This window comes from Bradysia coprophila, chromosome IV (assembly GCF_014529535.1).
Source record: "Bradysia coprophila strain Holo2 chromosome IV, BU_Bcop_v1, whole genome shotgun sequence".
In the NCBI taxonomy this organism is placed as follows: domain Eukaryota; kingdom Metazoa; phylum Arthropoda; class Insecta; order Diptera; family Sciaridae; genus Bradysia; species Bradysia coprophila.
The window spans coordinates 13490-33305 of NC_050738.1; the positions used below are offsets into that span (position 1 = coordinate 13490).

The following is a 19816-nucleotide window of genomic DNA, read 5'->3' on the forward strand; positions in this document are numbered from 1 at the left end:
TGTGCGATACAAGACGATGAATGCGTTCAAGACATAGATTGTGGGAATTGGTCTCGTCACTCCCGCAAAAATCTATGTTGGCAGTGCCAACTTGGCACTGCAGGCGAGTCCAAAGTGGATAATGTCATATATACAGCCGAATCAGATGTGGGTTTCCTCCCCAATTATAGGCGAGTCGGTCCTTTGAACTCCACAATTAAAGAACAAGGAATTATTTGTAATCAGAACAAAACGATAGATGGAACATTTTTGGTTGTCATGAAGTCAATAAAAATTTAATTAATGAACATCAGCGCAGACTGATGTAAGCTTCATTGCTCTTTTACAAATACCAACTTAAAATATTAAAATAGAAAATGGCCGATTTCCTTCCTTTCATATAAAATTTATCACAAGTTCAAGTCCCTGAACAATTTTTTTTGTTGTTCTTTGATATACGAACCCTACCGAGCGATATCTACCTGTCGGTGTAAATGGAAGGAAAACTGATTTTTCGAACAGAATATCATGCACATAGTAATGTCCCTGAAAGCAAATGTAAGCCCGGTTCAGTTTCTTCTTCAAATAAATTATTGCGAAATTACCACGGTAAATAATTCACAATATTGAACGTTTTGGTCACCGGGCATGGGAATATTCGAAGAATTTTGCAGCGTCTTAACGAAATCAAGAAATGTTTTATATTGCATTAGTTTGCAAAACGGTTGACGGTCGAACTTAAATGGCAACAGCATATAGCGCCGGTTACCCAACGGACTGTAGTATACTTTCACGTCTGCCTGTATTTGTGGTAATTACGTTCACTATAGAAGATAAATCTAGAAGAATGTCGATAGTTACATCATAGTTTGCCAACGAGTCATTTACATAAGCGTCGAATGATGCTCTCGGAGGTTCGTGTTGTTTTCTACTCAAACTGACATTCGCATGAATAAACGTTAACTCCGGATTCATATATAGAATCTTAGCCGACTCCAAATAAAAGTCAGTAAAATGTGTGTGAAACTAGAATTGAAAATTAAAGATTTTATTGCCCTAATTGACTGAACTTAATTGAACTGACTGAACTAGCCTTCCAGAGGCAAAGTAAGCACAATAAAATCTGAGGATAATTCAGCATTGTCACTGTAATGCTGTGGAGTGCAAATACTACGAGTAACGATTGAAACGGCCTACAATATTTATATAAAGTCATTTTTTGTGACTTAATTCCAGACGCTCGAGAAAAACTTGTTACAGGAAACGTACAATGACATCAAACATTAGAAACATTGAGATTTCCACTCATTTTATTAAGTCTACGTACGTAGTATTGAAGTCGTCGTTGATGTCATTTGTTCATTAATACTTTACACATCTGTGAGAGAACTTGGTTATGAAGTTGTTCATCGGGAGGGATGGAACAAAGAAACCGAAAAAATTAAAAATTTGCGTACAAAGTAGACGTACCTGCGTTGAGTAATATATATTACATACCCTAGTGTCGAAAGTGGTTTATTGCTTGACTGGAGAAAACGAAGTAATTGGATTAGCAGGTCACAGCATATAAGATCCATTACTACAAAACAGAGGATAGACAGTTGAAAGGTCCTAGTTCAACTTCTATCACATGTCCCAATAATACGTGTAAGTCAAAATCGCAATCTTCCTAATCTGTCACAATGTTAAGTAGGGTGTGTCGATTTCAATTATTTTTTTTAGTCATTCCGGGTTCCGCCCTACCGCGATTCACCCTCGCACTAGCAATAATAATCAGCAAAAATTTTTTTTTTCTAAGTCAATATAAGCTTGCACCGTCACTTTTTCAAAAATTTTCGAGCTACACGAGATAGCTGGATTATGGGTCCGAACCAAAAAAAATCTACAGATGCTTTTGCAAAGTTTTCACTCTGTACGGCATCTAGAGGGTCTACTAGAACATACAAAAATTAAAAAAAGTTAAAAAAATGTTTTACCGTCATTTTGGTATAGCATCAAGTTTCACCGAGGTGGAATTTTCAAGAATTTTGTAAGTGGAAAAGTCATCTCACCTGGGTGAATTTTTTTCAAGCTATTGTTGTGATAGCTCATTTTGTAGGTATTTCAATAGCGCATTCAGCAAACATACAGTTTAGATAGGTAAATTTAAATATTTTTTGGTTTCGCTGTTGGAAGGCCCAAAAATTGGGCATTTCTTCGAGTATGGAGACAATTAACATTTTAAATACATCAAGTAAATGAAAAATTTTGACAGAAATTCAAATATTATTAATGAATAACACATTTAAAAGCTGAAAATAGTACGATTTCGTTTTCTAAGAGAAGCCAATTTGTTATGTTTTCGAAAATACCCAAAGAAATGCCCCATTTTTGGGCCTTCCAACAGTGAAACCAAAAAATATTTAAATTTACCTATCGAAACTGTACGTTTGCTGGATGCGCTATTGAAATACCTACAAAATGAGCTATCACAACAATAGCTTGAAAAAAATTCACCCAGGTGAGATGACTTTTCCACTTACAAAATTCTTGAAAATTCCACCTCGGTGAAACTTGATGCTATACCAAAATGACGGTAAAACATTTTTTTAACTTTTTTTAATTTTTGTATGTTCTAGTAGACCCTCTAGATGCCGTACAGAGTGAAAACTTTGCAAAAGCATCTGTAGATTTTTTTTGGTTCGGACCCATAATCCAGCTATCTCGTGTAGCTCGAAAATTTTTGAAAAAGTGACGGTGCAAGCTTATATTGACTTAGAAAAAAAAAATTTTTGCTGATTATTATTGCTAGTGCGAGGGTGAATCGCGGTAGGGCGGAACCCGGAATGACTAAAAAAAATAATTGAAATCGACACACCCTAATGTTAAGTCCGTACATGTTGTTTCTATAGCAGATTTAGCGTACAGCGGTTTCAATCGGCTGATTTCGATCGCGTTCTAGATCGTGTTTGATAGTGAGTTCTATCTGCATTACTTACATGAGATGAGATCATTTACCGGAAGTTTATATTTTGTTCAATTTTGTTTCGAGCATTTTTCGTGTTCGTGTTTCGACTTAACTTCATACAACATGGATGATGCTTCATGTTAATAAACGCTAAAAATACTAATATTATCTACCTTCGTGACCTACATTTCGCGCCCCAATACCATATACAACCAAATAAACATGCACTATGTCGAATGTGACTTATTTCAAGTCGTGGGGTTATGACGACAAGAAAATCGAATTCTTGAGTTCTAAATTTGTCTGGCATAGGTCAATTCTGATTTTTTTTTTGTCTGGCATGGGTGGACAACTTCGTTTGGGTCTGTGGGTCTGTGCCTGAAGTCGTGGGTTTATCATGATAAAAAGAAGACATTTTAAGGCCAGTTCATGGTCGCATATATCGCAAAAATCTATGCGAGTATGAACTGGCCTTAAGAGCTTTATATTTGTCTGGCAGCTCTCAATTCTGAAAACATGTCGTCTGGCAAGGTGTATTCCATTCATTAGGATCTGTGGGCGTCGAGTAAAGCATGTTGAGCTTTTCAATTTGTCTGGCATCGGGAAATTCTGAACATTTTTTGTCGGGAAATCTTTTTTTGTCAGCAAAATTATTCTTTTTTTGCAGCAAAATTATTTTTTTATCAGCAAATTTATTCTTTTAGTTCAGCAAATTTATTGCTATTGTGACCAAATTTAATTCTTCGTCTGCAAATTTATTTTTTTGAAGCTGCAAATTTAATCTTATTTTGTCAGCACATTTATTTTTTTGCAATCTGCAAAATTAAATATTTTTTTAGCTATTTTTTAGCAGCAAATTTATTTATTTCTATCAGCAAAGTTAATACTTTTGTCAACAAATTTATTTATTCGTCATCAGCAAAATTAATTGTTTATTTTAGCTATTTTTTATCTATTTTTGGTGAAATGGATTTTCATATATTCTTTTCGTCACTAGTGGTGAAATGGACACCAAAACCTAATGCTTATCGAGCAACACCTCTAACCATTCGGCTATTGAGATATATAATCGCAGTGTAACAATTTTCAAAAGTTCATTTTTCGCAGCTGGTTGCAGAAAACGTTGTATGCAACACGTTGTGAAAGTGGTAGTTTTTGTCACATGCTTCGCTCGCTTCGCGCGTTTGATAACATTACATCTGGTGACACAAACTACCACTTTTCGCAACTAGCTGCAGAAATTACTATTTCACGTCTTACGTCAACGTAAATAGTTATTGACACTACACGGACAATTCATTTCTTTTTACGAAATGGATACCAATTTTCATTGCACTTAAAAAGCGTTTTAACACGCCGAGCGATCCGGCCCATTGCCCCGGAGCGAAGCGGAGGGCCGCAATGCGAGCCGGGCGCCGGAACGGTGTTGGTAACTTAGGAGTTAATTTTTTTTCTCTCGCATCGTCTAATAATTAGTCTGTGTAATTCATTGCCCATAAAGAGCGTTTTAACACGCCGAGCCATCCGTAAACTTAGTTAAAGTGAAATTATTATGAAAGGTGTGCATCCTAGAAATTACGCATAGCGAAATTACGAAGCCCCATTCAAATCGAGGGATAAATGCTTTTTTAGGCACTAGGTGTGTAGATTGTCACTCGATACCGCAGGTCGAGCGTGACAATACACATCGTGTGCCTAAAAGATCTATCACCGAGTTGTGTACAACGTTTTTCGCAATAAAGGCAACGGAAAGTTCTACTTTTCGTCGCTTGTTGAGTTGACGTTTTCGTGTTAGTGGTGTTAGTGATATAATTTTATATGTCCTACTGCGGGACACATGCTGATTGAAGATAGTAATTTTCCTACTTATAAAAAAATAAATTTGCAATTGAAACACTAATAAATTTGCTGACAAAAAGCAATAACTTCGAGGTATTAATTTTGCTGTTCGAAGGCATTAAAAGTGCATATTACAAAACAATAAATTTGCTGACTACAAATTAATAAATTTGCTGCCAGGGATTTGCTGCAAAAGAATTATTTTTGCTGCTTAAAGTCAGTAATATTGCTGCTCAGAAAGCAATAAATATGCTGTTCGAGTACTAATAAGTTTGCTGAAAATAAGACTAATTTTGCTGATACAAAACACTAAATTTGCTGATAAAAAAAATAAATTTGCAGAAAAAAAGAATAAATTTGCTGACAAAAAAATAGATGCCATTTTTTCTCTGGCAAAGTATATTTGGTTCATTGGGATCTGTAGGCGTCGAATGGCACCCGTTTCGAGTCGTGGGGTCAACACGACAAGAAACTGCCATTTCCCAGATTTCGTTTTGTCTGGCATGCCCTAATCTAGGTCAAAAAAAAAAACATTTTCGTGTTTCTCACGTTCATGAGCGGCCAATAGCATCGATGAAAGTCCGTGGGGCTATGAGGGACTCAAAATGTCGCGGGCACAGATCTATAACTGGTCATCTTGGATTTTGTTTTCGTCATTCCCGCAAAAGTCTATGTTGTTCGGTTGTATAACAGAATCAGATGGGCGGTTCTCCCCAACTATAGGCAAACCGGTCTTTTGACCTCCACAATTAAAAAAGGAATCATTTGAAATCAGAATGAAACGTTGATGGATGGAACATTTTTGATTGTCATTAAAAATTTAATTAACGAACATCAGCACAACGCAGTGAGTTGATTAATATCTTATCTAATCTAATCTGTAGCCAAACTATTTATCGCAAAACAAATGGATTATGATTCCAAATCAAAATTCATCCATCGACTTTGTATTGTATCTTTTAAACCAAAATAATGATTTTATTGTCTCAACGAAATTCGTAGCCAAAAACCTTTTTCTGCTTCCGTATTACCGACACCCGCCTTCAATTTAATCGGGTGCTGTGTTTTTGATGATGGCTCCAAACGATACAGTTTAACTAAATGATAGATGCAGGCCTTACATTCCATTAAAGCAAATCGTGAGGCAATGCATGCCCTCGGCCCCAAACCGAATGGAGCATACGTTCCTGAAACTATGTTCCCCTTATTTTCATCGCTAAATCGTTCCGGATCAAATTTGTCGGGTTCGGGGAACCATTTGGCATCCCTGTGAAGGCCGTGCATTGGGAACAAAACTGCTTGACCAACTTCAACCGTGATTTTGGATCCTTTATCGTCATGTAAATCAAATGGTTTGTTTGCCTTTCTTTCACTTATACCGCCCTGTGACCACATACGCATAGTTTCTGACACAATCATGTCAAGATATTTCATGTTCTGCAAAGCGTCATAGTTCAACGCTTTTCCGTCGAGTTTTTCTTCGGTTCGCTTGATTTCGTCAAGTAATTGTTCCTGTACCTGCGGATACACAGCCAATGCGTGAGCAATAAATGAAATTGTTAATGAAACCGTAGCAAATCCACCAAGAAAGAACAGCATACATTGTGCGACCAAGTCATCTTCTTCCCATTCTGAAATGTTTATCAAGCGTTTTAACGGAAGGAACATTAAGCATGAAACGTCTTACTCTGAATCTTGTTTCCCAACTGTTCCGTTTGATCTTTCACGGTAGCAAAGCCAATGTCACCGCTCTCTTCCACATCGTCAGTGTTGTCGGTGAGCAGTCCTTTCCTTACATCCATTAACAGCTGGATAACATCGTTACGGACAATGTTATTTTTCTCACGATGCTCCATATTGCTTTTAACTATGTCGCGACAGTATTGCGCATCTTTTTCAGTTATAAGTTTCATACCCAGGATGTTCGCAAGTTTTGGTGCAGCAATCATTGTCACAATTTTCACAATCGATGAAAACCCATCGAACATGGACGAAAGACTTTCGCCAGTTTTGAAAAAGTGATTAGAGCGATCTTTTAGCGAATTAATCTCCATTCCAAAAGCAGCGGAAGCAATTGCGTCATTAGAGAATCGACTAAACAGGTCTTTCACATCACATTCCAGTGATCCATCTACTAATTCGTATTTCAAAAATGTGCAAAACCTTTGCGATACTTCACCGATTAGTGAAAACATAACACGCATTTTGCTTCCCGTGAAAACAGGACTCAAAGTTGTCCGCATATCCTTCCATCGCTGATCGGTCATTGAAAATAATGATCGTCCGAACAGTGAGTCACAGTGCTCCGGTATAGAGAACGAATGATTTCGAAAGCTATCAAAGTCCTTGATGGCAATTTGTTTTATCAATTCGGGATCACGAATGACGTAGCCTGGCTGTCCGAAATTGTCATACATTCCGAAAAACTTTTCGTTTGGATATTTGTCGTAAATCCGTTTCGCCGAATCAACAAAGGAACGACTACCGGTAAGTGAGTCCCACATAGATCCCAAAAGTGGTATTCCACGATCGTAGGTGATATTATGATCGCTAAAGTATGACCAGTTTTTGTATACACAAGCGTAGAGAAAGAAAACTACACCAATGACTGAAAGCCATCCAATGATTTGAAAAATCGACATTAGTGTAAGTGGGCCCATTTTTCTTCGATATTAAACCTCAGTTCGACACCGCAATGCTTATCACTTAGCGTCCCGATAAATACTGAATTGTTTTTCTGTTTGGCAAAATTTAAACGGTCAGAGTAACTTGTGATTATGTTGCTGTGTATAGTAATTGTCAATTCACTTTTGTTACACTTGTGAAAAGAATTCAAATTCTCCAAACGGAGTCATGGCATTTATATTACTGAAAACTGCCTTAAAGATGGTCTGCGAAACAGTAACCTGTCACATACGGCTATTCATCTGTTATCGATAACGACGACAAAAAAAATGACAAGCTATGCTTAATATGGTCCTTTATGCAGTAAAAATCATGTTAAAAAAAATGAAGTACAAGATTTCAAATCAACCGATTAAAAATACTTTGATCGATGGAAGTAATAGACCCGATAGTAATGTTGGTAATATGCTTGCAGGTAACAGGTTAAGTGTACACCACATCATATCATAGCTAGAAAATTTATGAAAGGGATTGCAAACCGAAGTCAAAATGAGCAAACGCGGCTAACTGCGAGCGAAAATTAAGTACTAGGAGATTCCTTTATGGTATTTTTGACTATGTATGCTTATCTTAGAATAAACTTGAAATAAAGCTGATTTAGTCGTTGCTTATCAGAACTTATCAGAATGACAAGAATTTCAACTGTTGTTTCAGGCAACTTAGGTATTATTACTGTTGTCATATGTTTACAATAATTGTAGAAGTAGATTTGCCTCGATTTAAAGTTGGATGTTGCGAAAGTAGTTCATTACACAAGGACACAGTTTTGTGATACGAGCGAACTCACGAGTGTGATTTTGACTTGTTTTGTTTCAAAACATCAAAATATATGCACACAATATGTGGTCGACATTTTTAATTCTGTGTGTTGCAAATTCTTCTAAAAATTTGTTGTAACCAGATTGCTTGCGTAATAATTTTGTCTCGAATAACTGTGTTCATCGCTCAATATTTTTACCAAAACTGTTTTATTTTAGCGACACTTCTTGCATTCTTTTTTGTACGATGCATTCCACAAAAAGTTAAAGTGAAAATAAGGCAAATTTTACTTGAAAAAACTGTCAGCGTGAAATAAACCCTAAATATGCCTAGTGTAATGGATCATTTTCGCCGTGTAATAGTCAATTTTCGCTTGGGGCAGACAATAAACCAGAATACATTGGATGCTGCGACGTAATTCACTGACTCTGACCAATACCCTCTCTAGCAACCAAACCTATAGCAACCAAACTACTTTGATTAAGGTGGTAAAAAAAGCAAGTAGCCTTTGGAATTTACATGTACATTACAGCGTAGTCAGTCAAAATGGAGAATAGTGTTTGTAAAATACATAGAAATATGGTGTGAATTTGACACAGGGAGCTGAGAGTTTGTTTGCTGGAGAGAGAGAGAGAGAGAGAGAGAGAGTATTGCTCGGACACAATTTTGTGATACGAGCGAATTTTTATTTAGCCTTCACATAAAAGTACCGTTGGTGCAGTCGGAGAAAAATAGATTTCGGGATTTTAGGAGACATCATCGTTTTCATCGTTTTTCTGTATTCTCTCATTTCGCATGATATTTCAAATGGCAATTGAGAGAATCAGAGAAATGATGGTATCTCTAAAAAAACCCAAAATCTATATTTCTCCGACTGTAAGTATAATAATGAACTATATTTTTCGTTTTTCTTTGAATTGACTGGGTAAATTTTAACCTCGAATTTGCTAAATCATTGTCATTACTGTGATTAAAGAGTTCTAGTATTTATACCATTTATACCATTAATGAATTGTTTTGTTATTATTCTCTACATGTCCAAATGTGTATGGATTATAATTGACCTTGGCCTTCTTCTGAATCAATTTAATTGATTAATTGATCAATTTATTAATTTTGCGAATTAATGGAACTTCAAAATTTTAGTAATAAAGAAGACTTAGATGTTTGTTGATGTCAGTACCAAAGAGTTTTTAGCTTTTTTCGCCATCTTCCTGCTCATTTGTGTTTACTACTCAGAAATATATGTCAACATTGGGCCGACGGAGATTAAACTTTTCCAACTAGACTATTCGATGGGTAATATTCGCTCGTCAAAAATGAGATTTCCAGATACATCCAAATGCTTTGCCGAGAGATAGGACTGTTTCTGAGGCTGTTAAAGGGATATTAGCTTCGATGGTAACTCGAAAGTGGTCAGTTTTATGTTTAATAGGATTATGTTCACGTCCAGCGTCTATAAAAAGTTGTTAGCAGAAGAGTTCATAAATGGATTTTCATACACATATTTAGCATAAGGTAGGAACAGCGTTTTTTGCTTCGGACAACTAAAATACGAGATATTTTGATATGAAAGTTGACATTTTTATGCAATCTGTCTGCAATGAGTCGTTTTAACAAAACTTGTCTAAATTGTCAAAATTTGTGTTTCACTGCCGGTGTTGGGGAATCTCGCGCCGTGCGAGATTCCTACTCTAGAGTGGTAATTTCGCGCCCATACATTTTTTGAATTTTTGAAAACGGATGCGAGGTGTTGGAATTCGGTGCGAATTATGGAATCCGGTACGAATTTGATTTGTGATGGTTTTAGGCAAAGTAAAAGTTAGAAATGGGTGCGAACTCGATTTAGAGCATGTTCAAAGTAACTAAAAGTTGGAAATGGGTGCGAACTCGATTTGGAGCATGTACAAAGAAACTGAAAGTTGGAGATGGGTGCGAACTCGATTTGGAGCATTTTTAAAGAAACTGAAAGTTGGAAATGGGTGCGAACTCGATTTAGAGCATGTACAAAGAACCTGCTTTTACGAAATGCTAACAAAGACTTAGTGAATTTTCCTTTTACGAAATTGAGTTTGCACCCATTTCCAACTTTTACTTCCTTTAATAATGCTCTAAATCGAGTCCGCACCAATTTCCAACTTTCAGTTCCTTTAAAAGTGCTCTAAATCGAGTTCGCGCCCACTTCCAACTTTCGGTTCCTTCAAAAATTCTCTAAATCGAGTTCGCACACATTTCCAACTTTCAGTTCCTTTAAAAGTGCTCTAAATCGTGTTCGCACCCATTTCCAACTTTTACTTAGCCTAAAACCATCATAAATCAAATTCGCACCGAATTCCATAATTCGCGCCGAATTCCAACAACACCAAAATTTCAAAAATTGTATGGGCGCGAAATTACCACTATATAAACGTAGTAATCTCGCGCCCATACGGCGCGAGATTCCTAGCAACCTCACTGCCTTCGTGATCAACTCAGAAGTGTTTTAACCTGTTTTTTTCAGAACCTTAGACTTAACAGCCAGTGAAATAAAATTTAAAATTTTGACAGAACTGGCATAACGATGAATGGTTCAGTAATTTGATAATAATTACCACTAAAGTGTCACCGGATCTCGATTGATGAAATCCGTCGAGCCGATGTCGCGGAAGCTTCACTTATGTTCAGCTACCTTAACTTTAAATAGGAATTGAGATTATCCAAGAATTACGATTCGCTAGGAATTACGATTTTGTAGGACTAGGAATTCTGATTCCTCAGAATTTTCGTTTCACCAGGAATTACGATTCCCTTTGATCGACGATTTCGTACCGTCTACGATTACTTCGGAACTATAATTTCTAAAGTTTCAGGATTGTCAGTGTTGTTGCCAATGTTCTAGGTGTGGTATTTGAGTTTAATGTGTCAGTGTGGTTAAGGTTGTCAGTGTGGTTAAGGTTGTCAGTGTATCCCGGGCATATAAAGATCGAAGAGACGTGCTGTTACTGAAAAATGTAAACTTTTATTTGTAAAACAAAAATATTTCACTCTCGTTAACATTTTGTTAAGTACAACAATGTACAGTTAGGCAATCATCGATAAATCTATAAAAAAAAGAGTTGTGAGTATGGCATGATAGGCACTTTAACTTTGTGTTGCTTAATTTCAATTTGTTCAAAAGTCTCAGATCTTTAGAAATAAAAAAAAAATGTGAAAAGTTAACGTTCCACATGAACGTCTCTCCCTCCTAATACAACATAATAGCTCCCTGAGCCTTCTCATCGTACGCAGGATCATCGTGTCTGGCTTTTCGGCGTTCTCTACGTTCCATATTTACCGCAGCTATGAGCAGTCCAATATTGAAGAACACGAATAAAATTCCAACGACAAGGAAATAAAAGCTATGACCAAGTGATGCTAGGCCGTGTGAGTACCAATGGGTCTCTCGATCAGCCGTTGTTAGAACATTGTGCGTTAAATATTGGAAGAATTGAACGAGCCAGCAAATAAAGGCAAGAATTTGTGACAGAGCTGTGAATACAAAGCACAAATGGTAAGGAATGTTACTAACTCAAAGATCGACAAGACCGTCAATGATTCACGTACCTGACGCTACATTACTGATGAACAGTAAAATCAATGTTCCCCGTTTCTTCGAAATCGAAGCAGTCTTAAGTACCGATGCAATGGCAGCAATAGCACTGGCCAATAAACCAAATCCGACACCAAGAGCCGCTCCTAACCACAACCAATAGTTCATCGAATCCGGTTCGGATTGCATGAACAGCATAACTGAAATCAACACACGAAATGTTGGAACTACTGAACGGAAGGCAATTTTTGATTATAGATTGAACAAACAAACCATTGATAGTTTCCGGTCGAACGCCATAGCCAATATTGAGTCCTTTGTAGCCGGAAAATAGGCCAAAGTTAACTTTACCCGCAGGTTCTTTCGTTATCGTTCCATTGGTGTGACGTTTTGCTTCAGATAATACCCAATAATCAGTCGTTAAGGCGGCAACTAGAAGACCGACAACAATGCAACTACCGAAGAACGTTGCAAACACTAGAGATCTTGTTTTAATACTCATGATAGACAAGTGGTACTGAAAAAGGGCAAAAATTGTTTTGATCGTAAACTGAGGAATGATGTGTGACACCCTAAAGCTTATGACTTACGGAAAATTGTTTTGTGTGCTGCTTCCGATTTCGGTTATAAATGAGATTCGTCTTTCGACAGTGGGACGGTCATAATAATATGAATTCGGTGATAAGTAATAATCTACGGAAAATGCATGCAAAATGAAAATGGGGAAAACTAAAACAATGAGTCTACAAAACTAAGGATTGTGTATTGTTTTAAAACTAGGTAAACGTCATTGATTCGCGGTGTTGTCAGTGTATGTAACAGATTGTACAAACTATTATGATAAAATTGAATTGAATGCTGCTCACAGTCGATCTAGTACCATAACTTTGGATTCAGAAAATTTGAATTTCTTTGCTTGTATTCACGGCGGGCGAAAACCAGTCAAATCTAACTGATCTGTAGGTCAGTTGTCAGAAATTCATATAAATAAATAAATAAATTCTCTCGTTTTGATGAGTGACCTGAGGGACCTGAGCGACCTGAGTGACCCACAGATTAGTTGAAATTAACTGGTCAGAAATCGCTCTCCGTGAACACATTAACGGAGAGAGATTTCGGCTCAGTTCCTAACTAGTGTATCGAGTATACGGTGTTTAAGTAGAGGAAATATAACTGATCTTGGGGTTAGCTGTCACAATAAAGTGAGCTGAAAATTTGAATTTGCGTGGCAGTATGTTTTCATGTGAAAACAATTTTGAGTTTTCTTCGTTTTAATTGCATGTAGATGTAGTGTATTTGACTTCAAACAATTCAATAGTAAACTATAATCTTTCATTCGGTTGAATTTGTGTTTCCCAAATTTTAATTTAATTTTGTTTGCAAAATACAAAACAAATTCAAATTTTGCCTCCTGTTTTGACAGCTATACCCCGAGATCACTTACACATTGGTCAAAAAACTCTCTGCTTAAACACTGTATACAGTGTTAAAAGAGAGTGGAAATTTCGACATGTCAGTTGAATTAACTGGTTTTTTCCCCTTTTTACATACAAATTTTGACATATCACCCATCGAGCTCAGTTGAATTAACTGGTTTTTTCTCCTGTTTTTAAACTCTTTTAACATTGTATAGTAACAAAATGATAGAGTGTTCCATTTCGAATGTCAAGCAGCTTTAAAAATGAATACTGCGAAATTTTTTCTGTGAGTAATTGACAGCTGTAGGGCTCGGAACAGATCGTTCTGAACTGATCTGAATCTGAAAAAAAGGTGACCTGAAATTTTCAGGTCCAGATCAGATCAGGCTAATTGTAATCTGATGTGAATCTGGAAAATTCAAATCGGTCATTTTAAGATTCAGATCTGATCACATTGATCTGATTCAATTTCAATTTCACAAAAAAATGATAAAGAATATTCCGTTAAAGGATGGTATAAAGAACAAATGAAGGCGTTAAAAGCAAAGAGAAACAAAATTCTATTGTACACTTTATTTTATCCTATTCTGAAACTTTAAATGTAAAAATAACAAGAAAAGAATCACTCGAGCGCCGTTCCTTTTTGTTACTTTTTATAACTAAACAATGACTTCAAAAACATTGAAACACTGGTTATTTCGGCAATCAATGCACATCTCGTTGTAAAAATGAAAATACTACAGAAAGTCGTCTTCTTATTGAACGGTCTCATCGTCGCATCGATTTCACAATCATTAAGCTAGACTGTTCCTCTAAAATGAATGGATTTTTTTTTTAATTCATCTAAACATCGAAACGTACAGCTGCCTATAAAAAACGAGCCATCAGAACAGTCGGAGCGTTTGCTGCGACTGAGCCCCGTACAAACCCGTATATCTATTGCGTACGTGACCCTAGTACGTCTGTCACCCTACTTTGACCGTAAGCCTATGCGCCGGTTAAAGTAGTTAAAGTAAAATTATTATGGAATGTATACATCTTAGAAATTGCGCATAGCGCAATTACGAAGCCCCGTACGACGTTCCTTTCAAATAAAACAAAAATTTCAAATAGCCCTAAAATTTTAATTTATTGAGTATAAATACACATAGGGCCTAGTATCAGCCTCAGTCAATCCATTTTTTTTTTCAACTACATTCTATTCGGCCTTTGATTACCTTCCAAATGAAACAAAAATTACGAAAAACGGATGAAATTTGCTCGAGTTATATGTAAAATTCACATAGGGCCCTAGTAGCGGCCTTAGTCCGAGGACCCAAATTTAATTTTTTTTCAACAACATTCTATTCGGCCTTTGATTACCTTCCAAATGAAACAAAAATTACGAAAAACGGATGAAATTTGCTCGAGTTGTATGTAAAATACACATAGGGCCCTAGTAGTGGCCTTAGTCCAAGGACCCAAATTTAATTTTTTTATCAACAACATTCTATTCGGTGTTCGATTATCTTTCAAATGAAACAAAAATTACGAAAAACGGATGAAATTTACTCGAGTTGTATGTAAAATACGCATAGGGCCCTAGTAGCGGCCTTAGTCCGAGGACCCAAATTTAATTTTTTTTTTTCAACTACATTCTATTCGGCCTTTGATTACCTTCCAAATGAAACAAAAATTACGAAAAACGGATGAAATTTGCTCGAGTTATATGTAAAATTCACATAGGGCCCTAGTAGCGGCCTTAGTCCGAGGACCCAAATTTAATTTTTTTTCAACTACATTCTATTCGGCCTTTGATTACCTTCCAAATGAAACAAAAATTACGAAAAACGGATGAAATTTGCTCGAGTTATATGTAAAATACACATAGGGCCCTAGTAGCGGCCTTAGTCCAAGGACCCAAATTTAATTTTTTTTTTCAACAACATTCTATTCGGTGTTCGATTATCTTTCAAATGAAACAAAAATTACGAAAAACGGATGAAATTTACTCGAGTTGTATGTAAAATACGCATAGGGCCCTAGTAGCGGCCTTAGTCCGAGGACCCAAATTTTTTTTTTTTCAACAACATTCTATTCGGCCTTTGATTACCTTCCAAATGACACAAAAATTGCGAAAAACGAATGAAATTTACTCGAGTTCAATGTATACACATAGGGCCCTAGTAGCTTTTCACTTCTAAGGCCCTAACTCACGGTCCACTCACCCGATTTTAAAAAACTTTTTTTTCCTGGATTGGTATTGACAATACCTATCATTTGCCGTTCATTTACATTTCCATCGTTTATTTTGCCATAAATATCACCAAAAGACCTTAAATCACTTAGGTGGCCCTAACTCACGAATAATAATAATAATAATAATAATAATAATAATATTAACTTAATATAGTTCAGAACCCACCTAAGCGAGGCATTTAGGCTGGAAATGTTCTGTCGTTTCAAATAAAATCGATTTCCAGGAAGGAGAGTGTGGGAGAAAGTGTCTACTGAGATTATTGATAGAGCATGTTTCCAGATCCAGATCAATCTGTTAAAAAAAAATTCTACTCTACAAACCACCATAAGATCAAAATCGACCAGGTCGGTTAGTTTCGGAGAACAAAATTTTGAAATTTTAAAAGGTTCACCTCGAGCCGGAGAGGTCGTTTAAAAAAGAAACTTCTTCTTCGAAATGATCACCTCAAAATTTCCTATCGATAGCACCATAAATGTCCGGAAACAAAAATGGTGTGTCCGATTCAAAAAAAAAATTCACCCTCTCTGATCATAACAGTTTATTGCTCTTGTACTTCACGCAAGACTCAAAACAGAGATTCGCCGTATTCGCCTCTTTCGCTGTTCTAACAACACTGATCATGTGACACCATTTTGTGAAATTCAGTTTTTTTAAGGTAACGACGTCGTTGCTTCTCTCTTAGACAAAAGATTGAAAAAATAATCAAATATACGGAAAGTAAATGCAACTGAAGCAAAATATTCATCAAGTGTTGTACCATCAGTAAGTAAAACTGAGAAAGGGTTTGAATTTAGACAAGTTTAATAGCCAATTATTTCTTGTTTTTCACACAACAAAAATTACGACGCCATTGCGCTCAGCACGTACAAAATAGAAAGTGAAGTAAGAAAAACTAATAAACTGTCGAACGATGGATTTTGAGACGTTCGCCCAGTCGATACAAGAACGGGATTGCACTGATTCATCCGATGACAGTAATTTTGAATCGTTACCGGACAACGAATCCTTCACTCAAATTGATTCGGACGATGAATATGTCCCAAATAATCGAATTGCGTCATCGACACGTAAACGTTTGCAAACGTTTGACGAACATAAAGTTGTGAAACGACGAAAAACATCATCCACAGCGTCAGGTAATCGCATCGAACGATTGCCGACCAGACAACCGGATCCAAACGTACAAAATCGAAATGCTTTAATGGCACGAGAAAATCGTCGCAGAAAGAAGGAGCACGTCAAAGTATTGGAAGATCAATTAGAGCAAAAGGCTCAGGAGATTCGATGTCTGCGAAAGATTTTGAAGCAAAAAGATCGAACTGTGAAAAAACTCGAACACGAAACCCTGTATTTACGGAGCACTATTGCGAACAAGACCGATATAATGGCATTGTTGAAGACCATTCGCGGCAATAAGTTGCCACTCACTTCATCGGCACTGAGTTTTGTTGCCGAAGACGAACAGAAGGATCGACGATTGACCGGCTCTGTGTCGAGCCAGTCCCCAGCAACATCAACAGCAACATCGTTCGGCGAAGACGAAAAAGAGAATGGTACAGTGACCATCCGCAAAGATCCGTTTTTAAGTTGGCCGCTAAACGAAAATGAATTTTCATTTTCAGATTATGATTTAGGTTTCGGCCAGTCGACCATCGATGATAACTGTCTGGCAATGGGCGATTGGAGGAGCTTATTGAACAGTGACGACGATGTAAAATCCATTCCACAATTGTCGACGGCCAGTGACACACAGTCATTGGTGAACAGTGAACACAATTACTATCAGCAACACACGAATTGGACGTCGGAAACGGATGAGCGGTGTGGAAAGGATGCCGGTCCGGGCATTTGTTTGCATCTGTCAGGCGGTCGCGTTTCGTTGGAATTCTGTGCGGCCTGCCATTCCAGTTCACAGAATGCATGGATCGAGGAAATGTAAATAGGAAAGAGTTTGAATGTCTGTATCGGACACGAATACATTTTTGTAATTTAAAAAATTCTTAATCTCTAATTTTCTGTCATGGAAGCGAGGAATTTGTTACAAAATATTTTGCCTTTAAGTTTAGTTTTTCATTTTGTAAATCGATAGAATTCTTTCATTTTTTGAAAAACATAAAGCGTCAGCAATTGCGACGTCCAAAACGAAGAACAAAGAAAATGAAGAGTTGACTACGAATATACTGAAACGAAATTTTTACAGAGAATTGGTTTGATCCGTTGCTTGTTAATTATTCATGTTAATTTTTCAGAATGTTGATCGGAGACACAACAGTGCGGCAACAGATTGTGTATGGCCGAATGTGGTGTTAATTTAAGGTGGGAAACCATTGCATCATTTCGTTTTGGTATGACATCTAAGGTCACAGGTTCAATCCGAAAATATTTATTTTCTTGTTGTAATCGTCGAGTTTCACATAAAAAGAGGAAGGGTTTTGCATTGAGCGACAAAATGTCATAATTTCAGAGATTTTCTCTCGCTCAGTTGACTGACTAAATTTTCTGTGCTTTCAACATACATCACAAGCGTCACCCGCTTATTATAAAGTGAAAAGCATTGTACGAATTAGTTACTTATGACCAAGACATTCTTCAAATCGACTTGTCACCGTGAAGCCATGAAAGCACAATTTTGACTAAAATGAAGAAAAATGCAGAACCTGTCGTCTGCAACATTTTTCTTCATTTGGTCAAAAATGTGCCATCATGGCTTCACGGTAAAAAATCGATTTGAAGAATGTCTTGGCCAAAAATAGGTCAGTAAGTCTTTCATAAATCGTTTTTTTTCACGGTCATGCAAACCGAAAATCACTTCAATGTCATCCTTGACATCTTGAGGAGCTCCTCCTTCTCCTCCATTTCTACCGCAATAGAAAAATTAAACTGAATCGTCCACTGAAATTTTTGAGAGATGTAATGTCGCTGAGATTTCATTTTTCGTATTTCTTTGAATCTTAATTGATTTCACAATTCTTTCAGACTCACAAGACAACTCGAATTTTGTTTTGAAATGCGGCACTGTGCTCAATTCAGTAACTTTTTTGGGAAAACATTTTCTCATTTTTTTTATTTTCCCGAGTTTTCCTAAGTTTTCCCTAATTGTACCAAACAAATGGAAAAATATGAAAAAATTTAAGAAAATTTCGGAAAATTTTGGAAATTGTATTCCCAAAAATAGTCCTTTATGGAATTACAAACTTTCAAACAAGGAGTGCTCAGTGGCTCGACTCACTGAGAGCGCATCAAATTGTCCTTCCTCTTTTTGTGTGAAATAACTTCAAATTGAAATGATGAATTTTGCGTTGGAAACATAAATGCGTCCAGAGGAGCTTGTGAATTTCTTTGAGATTTTTCCTCGTTCGAATGCATTGGTGATTAGACCATAAAACTGAATTACAATTACAAACGGCCGCCGTGCCTCCTGCACCTTAGATTCATACCAAAAATATTGTCTGGGATTTTTATTTATTGAATTTGGTATTTATGCTTACAGCAAGTGTGTTTTGGATAGCAATTTCGAAGTTCGGTTTCTTTGACGGCTAAGTATAAAATCATTCCGTGTATATGGAATATGTATCGTATCGAACCAGCAAAAGAATCAATTGCGACTATGCGACCAAGATTTTTCAATTTTTCGTTTCGATCGGAATCCCATTTTTAAAATTATCAAGAACCGGAAATTTCCGTTCTTCTATTTTGTTCACGTCAACAATTCGGGATAAATTGAAAAGTCTTTATCGTAGCGAAACTATTCGGACCAATCTTATCTTTGTCATTTTTTTTAAACATTTCAGGCAAAAGTTTTGTTTATTTGAAAGAGAGAGCTGAGCGTTGAATGCCAGCTTATCGTTTTTCAGATTTCCCAAATATTTAATGTAAAAAAAATAAAAATAAAAAGTTTTTAGTGCGACATATACGAACCAATTTTCTAGAGCCAGGTATGTACATATTCGTTTCAACTCGGATTTTCAATTGAAATTTACTGAAACGTTTTGCATTGACAGTGAAATTAAAAGTGAAAAGAAAGAATTAATCGATAAGTTAGGGTGTATTATACAACACGGATAATCTTATAACTATTTTACGTACTAAAAGAAAATAAATTATTTAAGACATTGAATATGCGTCAGTTTTCATTATTTCAACAAAACATTCGGACAAACAGTGCGACTGATGTAATCATAAACTTTTGAAAGTAAAAACTCCATTAAATTTTCCATATAAGAACCGGATGAGACATGGAACCATAACAAGACTACAAACAGACCATCACAACGAACCGAAGGGATGACCTAGACCCGGAATGATCCAACCATGAGTGATAACGATAAGAATATGTAAAAGGTAATTAGTTTTCTTCGCTTCATTTCTTTCTACGAGTGTTT

General features: G+C 36.5%; 3 protein-coding genes across 4 annotated transcripts; 1 reads left to right on the forward strand and 2 right to left on the reverse strand.

The window, feature by feature from the left end:
* Positions 1–5639: 5639 nt before the first annotated feature.
* On the reverse strand, positions 5640–7494 carry LOC119085966 (probable cytochrome P450 9f2). The gene is made up of 2 exons (XM_037196522.1): positions 6453–7494; positions 5640–6396 (listed from the first exon to the last, which is right to left on the reverse strand). The coding sequence occupies exons 1-2, from the start codon at positions 7423–7425 to the stop codon at positions 5744–5746; spliced, it is 1626 nt and encodes a 541-aa protein (XP_037052417.1). The 5' UTR covers positions 7426–7494; the 3' UTR covers positions 5640–5743.
* Positions 7495–11182: 3688 nt separating this feature from the next.
* On the reverse strand, positions 11183–12589 carry LOC119066507. Of its 2 annotated transcripts, none has more exons than XM_037169018.1 (4): positions 12368–12589; positions 12051–12294; positions 11792–11977; positions 11183–11716 (listed from the first exon to the last, which is right to left on the reverse strand). In XM_037169018.1, exons 2-4 carry the CDS (start codon positions 12277–12279, stop codon positions 11433–11435), a joined length of 699 nt encoding a protein of 232 aa, XP_037024913.1. In that variant the 5' UTR covers positions 12280–12294; positions 12368–12589; the 3' UTR covers positions 11183–11432. The 2 variants fall into 2 exon arrangements, with proteins under 2 accessions (XP_037024913.1, XP_037024912.1); XM_037169017.1 differs by having other exon boundaries at positions 12364–12589.
* Positions 12590–16058: 3469 nt separating this feature from the next.
* Positions 16059–19457, forward strand: LOC119066509. The gene is made up of 3 exons (XM_037169020.1): positions 16059–16987; positions 17057–17750; positions 18925–19457. Exons 1-2 carry the CDS (start codon positions 16345–16347, stop codon positions 17371–17373), a joined length of 960 nt encoding a protein of 319 aa, XP_037024915.1. The 5' UTR covers positions 16059–16344; the 3' UTR covers positions 17374–17750; positions 18925–19457.
* Positions 19458–19816: the final 359 nt, after the last annotated feature.